The sequence below is a fragment of the Triticum dicoccoides genome, chromosome 2B (assembly GCF_002162155.2).
Source record: "Triticum dicoccoides isolate Atlit2015 ecotype Zavitan chromosome 2B, WEW_v2.0, whole genome shotgun sequence".
Lineage (NCBI taxonomy): Eukaryota > Viridiplantae > Streptophyta > Magnoliopsida > Poales > Poaceae > Triticum > Triticum dicoccoides.
In genome coordinates this window covers 79128645-79148274 of record NC_041383.1, presented here as the reverse complement: position 1 = coordinate 79148274, position 19630 = coordinate 79128645, and the positions used below count along the sequence as shown (strand labels likewise).

Here is a 19630-nt window from a genome sequence, read left to right as displayed (position 1 = left end):
GTTTGGTTCGGCTGTTGATTTCTAAAAGTAGTTGTGAAAAATCTGTTGTGGAAAATCTGATGTGAAAAAGATGTAGGTCATTTGGCAAACCAGCTGATACAGCTTTTTCAGATTTTGGCCCGCAGTGGAATCAGATTTTGGAAAGCACGTCCTGGGCTGCTTCCGCTTTTGGTTCAAATTTTGGTAGCGGATTTCTGGAATAGGATTCTGCTGGGTTCGCCCTTTAGTTCAGATTCTGCTGCGCGGCAGCGGAATCCATCAATAAAAGCTGAACCAAACAGGGCCGTAGATACGCATAGATTAGAGTATTTTTTGATGGTGGGGTGATTCTTGCTTATCAAATTTATTACTCCAGTGCAAAGTTGTACTAAGCGACACTTATTTTGAGACGGAGGGAGTATATCATAATGCAAGGCGACTCCGTTTGGAGGAAGCTTAGATTCTTGTTATGTAGTTCTTTCTCTTTGTTCTGTGGACATGAGCCACCCTTGTGTTTGCTTCTCTACTGATCACACGCCGTGAATGCGTCTTAAAAATCCGAATTGCCTTTAGAATGCGTGCGTGCGTGACATGAATTATATTGTCTGCCTTTGAACTGCATGTAGTGGATATATGATTTGCATGTACATTAAGGCCGTGTTCGGCGGCCCTCCGCTCCACGGCTCTGCTCCTGAAGCGGCTGGAGCAGAGCGGTCCGCAGTGCATTTTTCTGGAGTTGGAAAACTGGCGCTCCGTCTGCTCCCCGTATTATACGGAGCCGGAGAGCTGCCGAACACGGCCTAAGTTAAAGGAAAAAACCTATTGTGCTCATCATGATGTTGGACACGGTTCAATAAAACAAACTATGTGCAATGAATGACAACAATACAAACGATTTTAGAAAAAGAAGCGTGTGCGATTGGCAGATTAGCACACCTGCAAGACACCGTGTGCGATGACTCTGATAATCACGCACGATGAGCAGACAAAAAATATCATTGATAGACGTACTATCACACACGTCCTGTATAAACGAATTATGGGCGACTGAAACCATAATCACACATGAATCGGCTAATTACAATCATGTGGACGGTTTTAGGATCGCAAGCGTTTTTCTCTTCTCAGTGATGAACCAGCCAAATCATCAGCCCACTTGAGCACACGGTTCCAAAAATTGTGTGCGACTGGGGTATTAGTGGTTGCTCCTTTCATCATGCTAAGTTTATGAGAGTTGAAATTACCTACAAACACAACAAAACAAATACGGCTAAAATCTAATAAAAATAAAGACAAAGCATTGCTCACAATAAAAATGATTGCAAACTAGATATCATGCGTAATGGACATGCAACTGGATCAATGAGACATTTATAATGATTTTTAATGCCACAAGAGCTCTAAATTTGGGTCAAAAAAAGGAAAACAAATAGAGCCATCACCAGCCACCCGAGTATCATTCTTATCGCGTACAATGCGATATAAGGCCGGATACTGTTCTTGAAGAGTGGCGTTTCCTAGCCACCTGTCTTCCGAGAAACGTATCTCGGAACCGTCCTTTATCGCGAATGATCCAAAACGGAACAAATGTTTCTTTACCGCCATCAGACAAGACCAAAAATGTGAATCACCAGGTTTCCAGTATGCCTGGGACAACGCTTTTTGGCCTAGATACTTATTGCCCAACAATGAGGTAAGTGATCTGAAGTAAATCCGAACCCTTACTTGTTAGGCTTAGATTTACAGGAATCAGATATGTTACTTCCAACTTGGTAAAATCAGAGGTGTCCTTTTGCTTATGTCCATACGATATTCTGTGTTGAATTTGGAGTGTTTTGTTTTGAAACTTCTTTTTTCAAAACTGGAGTGTAGTTGTATAGTCTTACTACTCACAATCTCAGCTAGGGATGCAAATTTGTGACGGTACCCTCTCCCACTTTTAAAAAACACAAGCAACTCGAAAAAAGTGGATCGCCCCTGCGTCGCTCCTAGGAGGGGCAACTCGAGCGGATCCCTAGCGCAGCCGCCACCTCTTCGTCCTTCGATCCTACTTCCCCTGCTGCCGCCGAAGGACGCCTCCGGTCTAAGGCGGTGAGGCTGACGGCAGTGGCGGGTCCTCGGATTTCTCCGGCGACATCAACTGCCGCTGTGGCCGCGAGGGCGGCACGACGTCTGGTTTGGGGAACTCGGTGCGGCTCAGCTACTCATGTCCGCGTGGTGCGGGTGGTGGCGCCTTCTGCCTGCCGAGATCAAAGGCCTACTGTTGGGGGGCGGTGGATGGCGTGGTCTTTGGGTTCTTTTTGCTCTAAGATGGTGTTCTGCCGGTTGTCGGCCCTCATGGATCTAGTCATTGACGAGTTCCATAATGCTCTATTGGAGATCTTCATTGGGTGTTTGACGCCTATAGATTTCTGGATCGGATGGGATCCAGTCGTGTGCGCCTCGATTTCAGCCCGAGTGGCTTCAGGAGGGTGTGACGCGAAACATCGTTGTATGTTGACTGTATGGGACACGTCGGTATTTCGATTTCCTTGGTGAAGAAGTGATAGAGAACGTCATGGTGGCTGATGTCTAAGGCCTTGTAATGGCGGATCGAGTCTTCGTGGCAATGAGGACTTTGCTTGGTGTTTCGTGACTCATGGCAGCGGCATCAGTAGCACAGTCAGAGTATAGAGTCTTAGCTTTCAGGGTGAAAGCCCAAGGTCTGGCCTTAATTAGTTGTCCCTGGCAGTGACCTTGCTGAAGGCATTATTTTGAGAGCGTGGATCTTCTCCAGGGTGAAAACCTAATATGTAGGATCGGGGTGATGACGGTGCTTCTGCATTGTTTCCTTTTTGAAGTCGTCGCTTTTGGAGAATTGGAACTTCAAGGTTCGAGTGTTGTCTAGGTGGTGGTTCGTGCTGCAGCTTCAATGAATTGATCACTGTAGCAGGATCTTTTAGCTGCATGCATCCGTAATGTCTTTACAACATTGCGTTGTTGCAGAGGCCGGGTGTAATTGGTATCTCCGCGATATTAATATATTCCCTTTGTTGAAACATTGCCAGTAGACACCACGGAATAATACTTCTCAACGCATGTGCTTTATTTTCCAAGCAAGAAAATGCTAGTCATGATTACAAAAAGGAATCTGACTATACATTAGAAGGATATAGGATACCAATAATAATAGTATAACTACGATAGAAGCCATAGGTGGTTACACAAACATAATCAAATTAAATTAATAAGCTACTATCTACTGACAGGCCGGCCTACAAGCATATTATTACTACCGCCTTATAAGTGGGAAGCAACATATTTGTTTGTCCTTCGAGGCTCCTCTGCTCATTCCGTGTGGGTCACTGGCATCATCATTCAGTCTATGATCGCTGTTCGGCGGATTTTGGTGGGTCTCTCGTGCCCCCTGCATTAAGACCCTTGTCAGAAACACAGATCACAACTTTGATCAAAGAACAGGCTATTCACAACTTCGATTACTGGTGCTGAACCAACCAGTACTTAGGTAGTTTCAACTTCCATAAACTAGATATAAATCATTATTTATTGATCCATTGGATCTCATTTGTTTAAGGCTAGAGATTTAAACTCAATGAATTGAAACACTGTCACAATTTCAAAATGATCCAGAAATGTTTCAGGCATACCAGTGTAGTTCATGGCCCATGTTCATCCATAGTTACCAGCAAGAACCAGGGTAAAGGAACATGGTCATTAGCCATGCGTGGCTAAAAGTATGGATCAAAAGGGAGTAGTGCTAGTCAGCTAGTAGTAACATGGTCACATTCTTAGCCACCCACTACCCATGACAAAGTTCCTCAACCTGGGTTCCTACCAACTATTCTCGAAACTTAACTACAAACCAGTTGGTTGCCACGGACTACCATTACAAAAAGACATGAAAATACTTTTCTCTCTTTCCTTTGGACACGTGGACATATTCTTAACCCCCCACCACAGAGTTCATCAAACTAACACACACGTTAAAAAGAACAAATCAAATTAATTGACATTTGTTATTTTTCCTTTGAATTTGGAGACATTCTTAGCCACCCGTGACAAAGTTCCTCAACCTGAATGTCTAGCAACTATGCTCCAAACTGAGCTGCTAACCAATTGCTTGTCACAAACTACCATTAAGAACACAGTATTTTAAAAAGGTTTATTTTAAATAAGAAATCAAACAACAATTCATAAAATAGCATCACGGAACCGATGGTTAATGCCTTTTGAATTTGACACAATTTATACCTGCCTTGAATCCTTTGATTCTTTACTTCTCCAATAAAAATTTGGCAGTGACCTGGCCTTGAAACGAACGCTTTGATGCATTTCTTTCAATCCAGCTTCATCGTTCGCTTTTCCCTGCATAACAATTGCTCATAAGGTTTGATATAATGTACTATAATCCTTTTCGTTTTGGTCTTCTTTTGGAAACAAATACTGATTAGAGAGTAAAGTTCTTACAAGATAATCATAGAAATTGTCTTATTGTGATGTTCCTTGAAAGAAATTTAATTCAAATGAGGATAACTCGAAATAACATGTGCCACTGTCTCATTCAGGCTTTATTGCTTACCATATTTTCTTTATCTATATTTGTTTCCGGATGCATCGGTGGCGCAGTTGAACCAAAAAACTTTTCTTTGACCCTTGTCACACTGACATATGGAGACCTGGATATGATGCAAGAGGACAGTCAGATGATGGCTTTTATGTTTAATCGCATTTACCATATTTCAGAAAGAAATAAGACAGACATCAGAACATCAGAGCAAAAAGCAATATGCTTTGAATTTTCATTTCTGGAATATTCAGTTCCATCTAAGTAAGGTTAAACTGTTTTGCTATGATCAGATATCAATCAACTGCTATGCTGACTTTTGGCATCTGATTGATACCTTTGTTCATGCTGCTGAGTTGTTATGGAAGCTGTTTCTGGAATGTCTTTGCAGAACCCCTGAAATAGAGCAAACCAACTTATTTGTGTTTTGTGAGACTGGAAACTCCATAACGTTGAATTCACACAATGCATCAGGAAATTACAAACCTTGCTTGTCCGCCTCTGTTTGTTCACCTTAGGATGAATATCTTTCACCAGCCTACTTGCAGACTCTAGCTGACTAATCCTTGAAGCAATCGTGGAGCCAAGATTTCTTGATCTGGAGGCAGGATCGCCTATTTCACATCTCCTGAAGTTCAGTGTACCCAGTATCGACCCTTTCTGAGCAACTGAAGTCTCTTCTTGCTTGTTACTGTCAGTAGCAGGAAATGGTGAGCTGTTTTCCTTTGCAGGACGAAGCATGGACCGCCTTTTGGCTGATGAAGACGGCACTTTCTTTCCTGATGGGGGAGAACTGAATTCTGCAGGCTTCTGAAATAGCGACGACATTGGATGCCTCTTCTTCTCCACAGAATCTGCCACACCCTGGTTGACAATCGAACTCTCCTGCAAATAATTCACATGATTTTAAGTACTCCTACTTGTATAACATTGACCTGCGCACTATGAACAAAATTCTCGTTTGAGAGGTCACCTGCAACGGTTGCTTCTCAACGGCATCAACAGCAGCCAGGGCACATTCAGTATCCAACTGCAGCCCCTTTCTCGCTTCAGCAACCTGCACACCACGCTGCTCGTCCGTGCTATCCAAGCGGCAAGATGGAGCAGCGCCGTCCGCAACGGCCTCCAGCTCCTGAGGCGCTTCCACCGGCGGCGCAGCGGCATCGGCGACGGCGCCGCAATCATCCGGAGCACCCGAATCTACGCCGCCGGTCTCCTCCCCCGCGGGCTCGTCCGTCATGCACGAGGAGCCCGCCGACCAGGCCTCGCCGTACGCACCGTCCGCATCAGCATCGCGCCCCTCGTCGCCCTCCTCGTCCTCGACATCGGCGCTCTTCCGCTTCCTGGCGTAGTGCTCCTCGAAGAAGGCCTTCTTCTGCGCGACGGATCCGGGGCGGGACTGCCCCGCGGCCTCCTCGAGGTAGCGGTTGTGCTCGAACGCCGACCACCGGCCCCACTCGAGCGGCTCGGCGAGGAACCGGCCGAAGGAGACCGACTCCCCCAGCGCCGACATCATCTCCGCCTTCCAGTCCTGGGAACCAATCGAGCCAAATCAGAAACGCGAAATCAGGCACCGGAACACGGCCCAGATGCGACGCGGCCGAAGGAAAGGAATGCGCTGGTGCTATTGCTTACCCGGTCGTCGCTGCGGAGGGCGTCGCGCTCCGGCGACGCGGTCCGCTCCGGCGGGGGCGGGGAGGGGGGCTGGTCCGGCTCGGCGCCCATGGGGGTCGGTCGGATCTGGGCGGCGGGTTCGGCGTGGGGGGCTGCGCTGGAGTGGGGCTGACAGGAGTGTAATTGCCGCTGCCGCTTCTGGTGGTGGTGCGCGGATGTTGGCCGGCTCAGATTTGAATCGGGTGGGGCGGCGGTGGTGGTGGTGGGGCAGCCCAAGTGTACGTTGGGGGGAGCTGGGGCACAGTGTGCCTGCGGAAATGACCGTTGCGCCGAGCTTGGCGTTATCAAAGAGATGTGGATCAATGTGGTTCTTTAGTAGGAATGGATTATTGTTTTGTTTTAGAAAAACATCATGCCGACTTTATCCACATTATTTGGATAGAAGACACATTATTGAGCAAATACTTTTTTAGCGGTACAATTGCGCCAATACTATTACAATTAATCTCGTCCATCAAATCATGTCATTGAACGACTTAGATTGCTTGAATGATGAGGGCTCAGGATATTTAGTGCACATTTAGCCTGTAAGTAATAACATACCCAATATGCCTCTAATTAATACAAAATTAATGTCCTGGCTAATATTACTTTCGTCCCAAAAATGCTTGTCTTAGATTTGTCTAGACATGAATGTGTTTACCACTAAAACGTGCCTAGATACATCAAGACAAACTTTTTAGGACGAAGGAAGTACTATTATTGTGCAACTAATAAAATGCATAATATCAGCGTGCATTGCATGTAAGTGATTACTAGCAACAAATTCCACGGTTTACAAGCTAAGATACGCACGATTTGGTTGGCTTCCCTAGGACAGTGTCCGGACTTGATGGTAGCAAAATCACGACATGCAAAGGAGCTATAACCATCGTTCTTGAATCATCGGTGGCGAAGCTAGATGACTTCACTAAGGAGCAAAGGGCAAAACATGAATCACCGAGTGGCTAAAAGATTATTTTCTTCTTAATTCCATTGCTCATAATGAAAGTTCATTCACAAGTCTTCCCAAAGCTGGGGGACGGCGATCCCTGCTGACATAGCTATAGCTCCGCAATATTCGTCGTGTCAACGACATCCATGCAATATGAGTAAACCAAATTTTTTGTTCTGCCCCACCTGCTCTGCATAGATAGGACTGCTCCACAAAGCAATTGCCACAACCATAGCTCCAGAATCAACATGAGGTGCCACAGTTGCTACAAGATATAAAGTTACCATGATCACCATGAACACCTATTTTCTCAAGGGTGTCGAAAGTTGCTTCAATGTTAAGTTTTGCAAAGTACAGTAACAACTTCTCCCAACCACCTATGTGAATACCCATGACTTTCTTCTTTGCTCTAGCATAATTAAGACCGAGTTCATGGATTGCCTGTTTCGACTTCGCCGGAGCTTGAACCACTTCACCTCAGTCTTCCTGTGATCACTCCCAACACCTGTACTAGGAAGCCACTTCGAGCAGCTCCTCCCATTCAATTGCCGTCGGAATCGAGGCCAAGGCCAGCCTCATATGCAATAACAGTTGAAGTAGAGGACAATCTTGTCGGTCAACCCGAATAGCTTCAGAGATTTTTGCTCTCAAGCCTAGGTGCCCCCAGATTTCTCTAACTAGGTCACAAGAGCATAGTGTGATCGATGCTTTCACATTGAACAGAGCAAATCGGACATTGGCCACTCGAAATAACACACATGTTCACCAAGGATCCGTTCCATGGGAGAGCTCCCTTCATCACTCTCCAAGCATTTTTCTTATATTTGAAGAAGATAAGCAGTCGGATTTTCTTTCACAAAATTTCTCTAGAAGAGCAATGAAAATAAGAAGTTCGTTCCTGTTTACGTCCATGCTGAAAATTCTATTCACGATGATAGGCTGATTTAATCGAAGAGGGATCGGATTTTGTATGGCCACAAGATATAAAATCCTCCATCATTCCTACTACCAATGCTATGTTGATGATATGTAGGGCATCAACCGACCATAAGATGTCAGACACAAGTTGTTCATCCCAAATGTTGGTCTCTTCATTGATCAACTCACTCACCTTGGTTATTACAATTAGTCATCAACCTATGTGCCGACATGGGCTAGAAATTAAAAAGGAACATAGTACTCCCTCCGTTTTTATTTACTTTGCATATTAGAGTTGACTGAAGTCAAACTTCTGTAAAGTTTGACCAAGTTTATAGAAAAGAATATAAATATTTACCATAACAAATCTAAATGATGCGAAAGTACATTCAATAATGAATATAATATTATTGATTTGTTATTGTACATGTTAAAATTTTTATCTATAAACTTCGTCAAAGTTTACAAAGCTTGACTTTGACCAAAGCTAATATGCGGAGTAAATAAAAATGGAGGGAGTATTTGTTACTAGATATGATATTATAGGAATGGATAATAGAACATGATGATCATCATAGTTGAGTGTTTTTTTATAGCTAAGAAGTTGAACGATCAAGGTGAGCATAAAAACAAAAGTAATATTTAGCCTCATTGAAACCTGCTTTCCTTCTATCCAGAGATAGCAAACTCACACAAAGCCATAATGCTTTAACAAACATTGCATTTTCCAACGATAAAATTGGAAGGAAATATAGAAGTTAGAAGGTCCCGAAGTAAGTAATAACAATTTAAGAAGTAAATGCAAATAGTTTACTTAATTGTGATTGGGAAATGATAACATCACATCCGTTAAATCATAGCCAAGCGCAATATGGTGATGCATTTTAGTATTCATTCCTTTTTATTCATACATACCAGATCCTAAAATTCACACACTAAAGACACACATGAAAGCAAATTTTTGAAATTGCATGCTACGTTTCCCAACAAGAAGTTGAAGACAAAGAGGAACATCAAGTGCTCAGAAAGCTGAAGCCAAAGATACTTGATCATGATGATAACCATCCCATTGCTGAGAACATGAAAGACAGAAAAGATGCAGGTCTGATACTGTGGAGACAGTCTGATCCCTATGTAGTAAGGAGAAGGACCGTAGTTGACTATCGTTTCTGATGGGGAACGTAGTAATTTCAAAAAACATTCCTACGCACACACAAGATCATGGTGATGCATAGCAACGAGAGGGAAGAGTGTTGTCCATGTACCCTCGTAGACCGAAAGCGGAAGCGTTAGAACAACGCGATTGATGTAGTCGTACGTCTTCACGGCCCGACCGATCAAGCACCGAAACTACGACACCTCCGAGTTCTAGCACACGTTCAGCTCGATGACGTCCCTCGAACTCCGATCTAGCCGAGTGTCGAGGGAGAGTTCCGTCAGCACGACGGCGTGGTGATGATCTTGATGTTCTACCGTTGCAGGGCTTCGCCTAAGCACCGCTACAATATTATCGAGGTGGACTATGGTGGAGGGGGGCACCACACACGGCTAAGAGATCCAAGGGATCAATTGTTGTTCTGCCTAGAGGTGCCCCCCTGCCCCCGTATATAAAGGAGCAAGGGGGGAGGGGGCGGCCAGCCTAGGAGGGGGCGCGCCATGGGGAGTCCTACTCCCACCGGGAGTAGGATCCCCCCCCCCCTTCCAAGTAGTAGGAGTAGGAGTCAAGGAAAGGGGAGAGAGAAGAGAAGGAAGGAGGGGGCGCAGCCCCTCCCCCTAGTCCAATTCGGACTAGGCCTTGGGGGGGTGCCCAACCTCTCCTCTCTCTTTCCCCTAAAGCCCAATAAGGCCCATATACTCCCCAGCAAATTCCGTAACTCTCGGGTACTCCGAAAAATACCCGAATCACTCGGAACCTTTCCGAAGTCCGAATATAGTCGTCCAATATATCGATCTTTACGTCTCGACCATTTCGAGACTCCTCGTCATGTCCCCGATCTCATCCGGGACTCCGAACTCCTTCGGAACATCAAAACACATAAACTCATAATATAACTATCATCGAAACCTTAAGCGTGCGGACCCTACGGGTTCGAAAACTATGTAGACATGACCGAGACACGTTTCTGGTCAATAACCAATAGCGGAACCTGGATGCTCATATTGGCTCCTACATATTCTACGAAGATCTTTATCGGTCAAACCGCATAACAACACACATTGTTCCCTTTGTCATCGGTATGTTACTTGCCCGAGATTTGATCGTCGGTATCCAATACCTAGTTCAATCTCGTTACCGGCAAGTCTCTTTACTCGTTCCGTAATACATCATCCCGTAACTAACTCATTAGCTACATTGCTTGCAAGGCTTATAGTGATGTGCGTTACCGAGAGGGCCTAGAGATACCTCTCCGACAATCGGAGTGACAAATTCTAATCTCGAAATACGCCAACCCAACATGTACCTTTGGAGACACCTGTAGAGCTCCTTTATAATCACCCAGTTACGTTGTGACGTTTGGTAGCACACAAAGTGTTTCTCCGGTAAACGGGAGTTGCATAATCTCATAGTCATAGGAACATGTACAAGTCATGAAGAAAGCAATAGCAACATACTAAACGATCAAGTGCTAAGCTAACGAAATGGGTCAAGTCAATCACATCATTCTCCTAATAATGTGATCCCGTTAATTAAATGAAAACTCATGTCTATGGTTAGGAAACTTAACCATCTTTGATTAACGAGCTAGTCAAGTAGAGGCATACTAGTGACACTATGTTTGTCTATGTATTCACACATGTATTATGTTTTCGGTTAATACAATTCTAGCATGAATAATAAACATTTATCATGGAATAAGTAAATAAATAATAATTTTATTATTGCCTCTAGGGCATATTTCCTTCAGTCTTCCACTTGCACTAGAGTCAATAATCTAGTTCACATCACCATGTGATTTAACACCAATATTCACATCTGTATGTGATTAATACCCATAGCTCACATCGTCATGTGATCAACACCCAAAGGGTTTACTAGCCAATAATCTAGTTCACATCGCTATATGATTAACACCCAAAGAGTACTAAGGTATGATCATGTTTTGCTCATGAGAGAAGTTTAGTCAACGAGTCTGTCACATTCAGGGCCGTATGTATTTTGCAGATATTCTATGTCTACAATGCTCTGCACGGAGCTACTCTAGTTAATTGCTCCCTACTTTCAATATGTATCCAGATTAAGACTTAGATTCATCTGGATCAGTGCCAGAACTTGTATCGACGTAACCCTTTACGATGAACCTTTTGTCACCTCCATAATCGGGAAACATATCCTTATTCCACTAAAGATAATTTTGACCAATGTCCAGTGATCTACTTCTAGATCACTATTGTACTCCCTTGCCAAACCAGGGCAGAGTATACAATAGGTCTAGTCCATAGCATGGCATACTTTTATAGAACCTATGACTGATGCATAGGGAATGACTTTCATTCTCTTTCTATTTTCTGCCGTGGTCGGTATTTGAGTCTTACACAATTTCATACCTTTGCAACACAGGCAAGAACTCTTTCTTTGACTATTCCATTTTGAACTACTTCAAAATCTTATCAAGATATGTATTCATTGAAAAATCTTATCAAGCGTCTTGATCTATCTCTATAGATCTTGATGCTCAATGTGTAAGTAGCTTTACCGAGGTCTTTCTTTGGAAAACTTCTTTTCAAATACTCCTTTATGCTTTCCAGAAAAAAAATTACATTATTTCTGATCAACAATATGTCACTCACACATACTTATCAGAAAGGCTGTAGTGCTCCCACTCACTTTATTGTAAATACAGGCTTCTCCAAAAGTCTGTATAAAATCATATGCTTTGATCAACTCATCAAAGCGTATATTCCAACTCCGAGATGCTTGCACCAGTCCATAGATGGATCGCTGGAGCTTGCATATTTTGTTAGCACTTTTAGGATTGACAAAACTTTCTGGTTGCATCATATACAAATTTTCTTTAATAAATCCATTAAGGAATGTAGTTTTGACATCCATTTGCCAGATTTCATAAAATGTGGCAATTGCTAATATGATTCGGACAGACTTAAGCATCGCTACAGTTGAGAAAATCTCATTGTAGTCAACACTTTGAACTTTGTCAAAAACCTTTTTGTGACAAGTCGAGCTTTGTAGATAGTAACACTACTATCAACGTCCGTCTTCCTCTTGAAGATCCATTTATATAACATGGCTTGCTGATCATCGAGCAAGTCAACAAAGTCCATACTTTGTTCTCATACATGGATCCTATCTCAGATTTTATGGTCTCAAGCCATTTCGTGGAATCTAGGCTCATCATCGCTTCCTCATAGTTCGTAGGTTCATCATGGTCTAGTAACATGACTTCCAAAACTGGATTACCATACCACTCTTGTGTAGATCTTATTCTGGAAGACCTACGAGGTTTGGTAGCAACTTGATCTGAAGTTTCATGATCATCATCATTAACTTCCTCACTAATTGGTGTAGGAATCACTAGAACTGATTTTTGTGATGAACTACTTTCCAATAAGGGAGAAGGTACAATTACCTCATCAAGTTCTACTTTCCTCCCACTCACTTCTTTCGAGATAAACTTCTTCTCTAGAAAGGATCCATTCTTAGCAACGAATCTTGCTTTCGGATCTGTGATAGAAGGTGTACCCAACAGTTTCCTTTGGGTATCCTATGAAGACGCACTTCTCCGATTTGGGTTCGAGCTTATCAGGTTGAAAATTTTCACATAAGCATCGTAGCCCCAAACTTTTATGAAACAACAACTTTGGTTTCTTGCCAAACCACAGTTCATAAGGCGTCGTCTCAACAGATTTTGATGGTGCCCTATTTAAAGTGAATGCAGCTGTCTCTAATGCATAACCCCAAAACGATAGTGGTAAATCGGTAAGAGACATCATAGATTGCACTATATCCAATAAAGTACGGTTATGACGTTCGCACACACCATTAAGCTATGGTGTTCCAGGTGGCATGAGTTTGTGAAACTATTCCACATTGTTTTAATTGAAGACCAATCTCGTAACTCAAATATTTGTCTCCGCGATCAAATCACAGAAACTTTATTTTCTTGTTATGATGATTCTCCACTTCACTCTGAAATTCTTTGAACTTTTCAAATGTTTTAGACTTGTGCTTCATTAAGTAGATATACTCATATCTGCTCAAATCATCTTGTGAAGGTCAGAAAATAACGATACCCGCCACGAGCATCAACACTCATTGGAACGCATACATCGGTATGTATTATTTCCAACAAGTCACTAGCTCGTTCCATTGTTCCGGAGAACGGAGTTTTAGTCATCTTGCCCAAAAGGCACGGTTCGCGAGCATCAAATGATTCATAACCAAGTGATTCCAAAAATCCATCTTTATGGAGTTTCTTCATGCTCTTTACACCGATATGACCCAAACGGCAGTGCCACAAATAAGTTGCACTTATCATTATCAACTTTGCATCTTTTGGCATCAATATTATGAATATGTGTATCACTATGATCGAGATCCAACAAACTATTTTCATTGGGTGTATGACCATCGAAGGTTTTATTCATGTAAACAGAACAACAATTATTCTCTGATTTTAAATGAATAACCGTATTGCAATAAACATGATCAAATCATATTAATGCTCAACGCAAACGCCAAATAACATTTTATTTAGGTTCAACACTAATCCCTAAAGTATAGGGAGTGTGTGATGATGATCATATCAATCTTGGAACCACTTCCAAGACACACCGTCACTTCACCCTCAACTAGTTTCTGTTTATTCGGTAACTCCTGTTTCGAGTTACTATCTTAGCAACCGAACAAGTATCAAATACTCAGGGGTTACTATAAACACTAGTAAGATACACATCAATAACCTGTATATCAAATATACCCTTGTTCACTTTGCCATCCTTCTTATCCACCAAATATTCAGGGTATTTCCGCTTCCAGTGACCATTTCCTTTGAAGTAGAAGCACTCAGTTTTAGGCTTTGGTCCAGCTTTGGGCTTCTTCACGGGAGTGACAACTTGCTTGCCATTCTACTTGAAGTTTCCCTTTCTTTCCCTTTGCCCTTTTCTTGAAACTAGTGATCTTGTCAATCATCAACACTTGATGTTCTTTCTTGATTTCTACCATCGTCGATTTCAGCATCACGAAGAGCTCAGGAATCGTTTTTGTCATCCCTCGCATACTATAGTTCATCATGAAGTTCTACTAACTTGGTGATGGTGACTAGAGAACTCTGTCAATCACTATCTTATCTGGAAGATTAACTCCCACTTGATTCAAGCCATTGTAGTACTCAGACAATCTAAGCACTTGCTCACTAGTTGAGCAATTCTCCTCCTTTTAGGCAAAGTATTTGTCAGAGGTCTCATACCTCTTGACACGGGCATGAGTATGAAATATCAATTTCATCTCATGGAACATCTCATATGTTCCGTGACCTTTCAAAAATGTTTGTAGTCCCGGTTCTAAGCCATAAAGCATGGTGCACAAAACTATCAAGTAGTCATCATATTGAGCTAGCCAAACGTTCATAATGTCTGCATCTGCTCCTGCAATAGGCCTGTCACCTAGCGGTGCATCAAGGACATAATTCTTCTGTGCAGCAATGAGGATAAACCTCAGATCACGGACCAAGTCCACATCATTGCTACTAACATTTTTCAACCTAGTTTTCTCTAGGAACACATATAAAAACATAGGGAAGCAACAACGCGAGCTATTGATCTACAACATAATTTGCAAAATACTACCAGGACTAAGTTCATGATAAATTAAAGTTCAATTAATCATATTACTTAAGAACTCCCACTTAGACAGACATCTCTCTAGTCATCTAAGTGATCACGTGATCCAAATCAACTAAACCATGTCCGATCATCATGTGAGATGGAGTAGTTTTCAATGGTGAACATCACTATGTTGATCATATCTACTATATGATTCACGTTCGACCTTTCGGTCTCCGTGTTCTGAGGCCATATCTGTATATGCTAGGCTCGTCAAGTTTAACCTGAGTATTCCGCGTGTGCAACTGTTTTGCACCCGTTGTATTTGAACGTAGAGCCTATCACACCCGATCATCGCGTGGTGTCTCAGCACGAAGAACTTGCAACGGTGCATACTCAGGGAGAACACTTATACTTTGATAATTTAGTGAGAGATCATCTTAAAATGCTATCGTGAATTAAAGCAATATAAGATGCATAAAGGATAAACATCACATGCAATCAATATAAGTGATATGATATGGCCATCATCATCTTGTGCTTGTGATCTCCATCTCCGAAGCACCGTCATGATCACCATCGTCACTGGCGCGACACCTTGATCTCCATCATAGCATCGTTGTCGTCTCGCCAATCTTATGCTTCTATGACTATCGCTACCGCTTAGTGATAAAGTAAAGCATTACAGGGCGATTGCATTGCATATAATAAAGCGACAACCATATGGCTCCTGCCAGTTGCCGATAACTCGGTTACAAAACATGATCATCTCATACAATAAAATATAGCATCGTGTCTTAACCATATCACATCACAACATGCCCTGCAAAAACAAGTTAGACGTCCTCTACTTTGTTGTTGCAAATTTTACGTGGCTGCTACGGGCTTTGCAAGAACCGTTCTTACCTACGCATCAAAACCACAACGATAGTTTGTCAAGTTGGTGCCGTTTTAACCTTCGCAAGGACCGGGCGTAGCCACACTTGGTTCAACTAAAGTGAGAGAGACAGACACCCGTCGGTCACCTTTAAGCAACGAGTGCTCGCAACGGTGAAACCAGTCTCGCGTAAGTGTACGCGTAATGTCGGTCCGGGCCGCTTCATCTCACAATACCACCGAACCAAAGTATGACATGCTGGTAAGCAGTATGACTTATATCGCCCACAACTCACTTGTGTTCTATTCGTGCATATGACATCTACGCATAAAACCAGGCTCGGATGCCACTGATGGGGAACGTAGTAATTTCAAAAAATTTCCTACGCACATGCAAGATCATGGTGATGCATAGCAACGAGAGGGAAGAGTGTTGTCCACATACCCTCGTAGACCGAAAGCGGAAGCGTTAGAACAATGCGGTTGATGTAGTCGTACGTCTTCACGGCCCGACCGATCAAGCATCGAAACTACGGCACCTTCGAGTTCTAGCACACGTTCAGCTCGATGACGTCCCTCGAACTCCGATCCAGTCGAGTGTCGAGGGAGAGTTCCGTCAGCACGACGGCGTGGTGACGATCTTGATGTTCTACCATTGCAGGGCTTCGCCTAAGCACCGCTACGATATTATCGAGGTGGACTATGGTGGAGGGGGGCACCGCACAGGGCTAAGAGATCCAAGGGATCAATTGTTGTTCTGCCTAGAGGTGCCCCCCTGCCCCCGTATATAAAGGAGCAAGGGGGGAGGGGGCGGCAGGCCTAGGAGGGGGCGCGCCATGGGGAGTCCTACTCCCACCGGGAGTAGGATTCCCCCCCTTCCAAGTAGTAGGAGTAGGACTCAAGGAAAGGGGAGAGAGAAGAGAAGGAAGGAGGGGGCGCAACCCCTCCCCCTAGTCCAATTCGGACTAGGCCTTGGGGGGGCGCCCAACCTCTCCTCTCTCTTTCCCCTAAAGCCCAATAAGGCCCATATACTCCCCGGCGAATTCCCGTAACTCTCCGGTACTCCGAAAAATATCCGAATCACTCGGAACCTTTCCGAAGTCCGAATATAGTCGTCCAATATATCGATCTTTACGTCTCGACCATTTCGAGACTCCTCGTCATGTCCCCGATCTCATCCGGGACTCCGAACTCCTTCGGTACATCAAAACACATAAACTCATAATATAACTATCATCGAAACCTTAAGCGTGCGGACCCTACGGGTTCGAGAACTATGTAGACATGACCGAGACACGTTTCCGGTCAATAACCAATAGCGGAACCTGGATGCTCATATTGGCTCCTACATATTCTACGAAGATCTTTATTAGTCAAACCGCATAACAACATACGTTGTTCCCTTTGTCATCGGTATGTTACTTGCCCGAGATTTGATCGTCGGTATCCAATACCTAGTTCAATCTCGTTACCGGCAAGTCTCTTTACTCGTTCCGTAATACATCATCCCGTAACTAACTCATTAGCTACATTGCTTGCAAGGCTTATAGTGATGTGCATTACCGAGAGGGCCCAGAGATACCTCTCCGACAATCGGAGTGAAAAATTCTAATCTCGAAATACGCCAACCCAACATGTACCTTTGGAGACACCTGTAGAGCTCCTTTATAATCACCCAGTTACGTTGTGACGTTTGGTAGCACACAAAGTGTTCCTCCGGTAAACGGGAGTTGCATAATCTCATAGTCATAGGAACATGTACAAGTCATGAAGAAAGCAATAGCAACATACTAAACGATCAAGTGCTAAGCTAACGGAATGGGTCAAGTCAATCACATCATTCTCCTAATGATGTGATCCCGTTAATCAAATGACAACTCATGTCTATGCTTAGGAAAATTAACCATCTTTGATTAATGAGCTAGTCAAGTAGAGGCATACTAGTGACACTATGTTTGTCTATGTATTCACACATGTATTATGTTTCCGGTTAATACAATTCTAGCATGAATAATAAACATTTATCATGAAATAAGGAAATAAATAATAACTTTATTATTGCCTCTAGGGCATATTTCCTTCAGTTTCCACACCGAGGAACAGCAAGACTTCTGTGAAACAGTCTTGTTGGATAAGAAGCCTATAGTCTGTGATATGAAGTGGGTTGATTGGGAGTATATTGATGAGAATGCAGATTACTTCCCTGGAGTGCATGAGAGCTTCTGGATGAATGAAGTGGACAAATTTGTTGGAAAAAAAATTGACTAAGTGAAATGATGAGATGATTATGCAATTCTACTCCACTACACACTTCTATCATGATGGCAAGATATTCTGGATGACTGAAGGCACAATATATCAGTCTACTATTGCTGAATGGGACAAGTTGATCAATGCCCCTACTAAACATGAGGATGATATTGATGTGTATGCCAAGCCCAGGAAGGACCACAACTCCATGGCACATATGTACCAGGAAATTCCTGATAAGGCTTTGGAGACTCATAAGTTTGGATCCATCTACTATCTTCTCTCTGGCTTGACCACCATCAACACTATTCTGAGGCACACTTTGTTGCCCAAGTCAAGAGATCATAGGATGATTCGTGGCCATTCTATCAATTTGCTTCACCTATTTGATGTGCCACAGAAGTTCAAGGTCATCGGTCTCATTGTTGAAACAGTGAAGAGAACTGCAGCTGACCAAAAGAGATCTTATGGATATGCCCCTCACATTCAGATGCTTATCAACTCCATGATGGGGATAGGGACATATCTACTTGACAAAGAGCATCTTCCCATGAGGCCATACTTTGATGATAATGAAGTTGTCATGGATGCATCCCATCCAACATGTGCAGAAGCCCAGGAGAAGAGAGAGAAAGCAAAAGCTGAAAAAGCAACAAAGCTAGCTAGTGCTCCAAATGCTTCACAGGTGGTACTCAAGACCAAGCAGGATTAACTCAGCTATCTGATTGAGGCTACATTGAGGATTGAGAAGGGATTGGCCACCCTGACTCAGAATCAACAGAGTCTTGAAAGGATCATTGAGACAAAGATTCATGATCTAAATGTGAAGGTTACTTAGATCCAATCAACTGTGGAGAAAATCCAGGAAGAGCTTGGAGAAAGGGAAGAAGGACCAACCACATATGCATTTCAGCAAGTGCCTAAGGCACCAAGGTCCTCAGTTGTGCCAGTTTCAGTGATACCAGGACAACAACGTCAGCACCTGCAGCAACTGCCTCAGTGATTCCTCCACTTTCAACTCCTCCAGCTCCACAAACATTAGCTGAAGCTTTTGCAGACGGACTCCTCTCAATGCCATCTACGCACACCAGAGCAACCAGCCAGAAGACCCCTTCAGAATCTCCCGGAGATAGTGCCTACAGTGTCGTATAGCACTATGCATTTTCTAGATTTTTGGTAACTTGTTGCCAAAGGGGGAGAAAGTGTATAGATTATTAGGCTCCGAGAGAGAGAGAGATCGTTTTGCCTTTTGTTGCCTCTCTTGCTACTTTGGTCATTTTGCTTTGCTTGTTTGCATGCTATAATATTTATGCTTATGTGCGAGATACTTCTATGATCATATGTTTGATCATACTATGCTTTAATGTGTGCTTGCTTGATGATATGTGTATGATCAATCATGTTTGCCCTTGGTGATGAGTGCATGTTTCTTATAGCTTATCATTTTGAGCGGTCCACCAAGATGTATGTGACATGGAAGAGTAACCCATGATCCTAATCAATTGTGCATTTGCATTCAAAATCAATTTTTAAATAATGCACAAATTTAGGGGGGGGGGCTCTTACTTATCACATACTTCTTAAAGCGGCAATGTATTTCATTGATATTATCATTTGTCGAAGCTTTGATCTATATGTTGTCATCAATTACCAAA

General features: G+C 43.1%; 1 protein-coding gene across 2 annotated transcripts; it reads right to left on the bottom strand.

The window, feature by feature from the left end:
- Positions 1–3040: 3040 nt before the first annotated feature.
- LOC119362245 (protein WVD2-like 7) lies at positions 3041–6382 on the bottom strand. 2 transcript variants are annotated; one of them, XM_037627446.1, is made up of 7 exons: positions 6179–6382; positions 5517–6074; positions 5030–5428; positions 4881–4939; positions 4559–4655; positions 4235–4344; positions 3041–3385 (listed from the first exon to the last, which is right to left on the bottom strand). In XM_037627446.1, the coding sequence occupies exons 1-7, from the start codon at positions 6266–6268 to the stop codon at positions 3337–3339; spliced, it is 1362 nt and encodes a 453-aa protein (XP_037483343.1). In that variant the 5' UTR covers positions 6269–6382; the 3' UTR covers positions 3041–3336. The 2 variants fall into 2 exon arrangements, with proteins under 2 accessions (XP_037483343.1, XP_037483342.1); XM_037627445.1 differs by having other exon boundaries at positions 4231–4344; positions 6179–6379.
- Positions 6383–19630: the final 13248 nt, after the last annotated feature.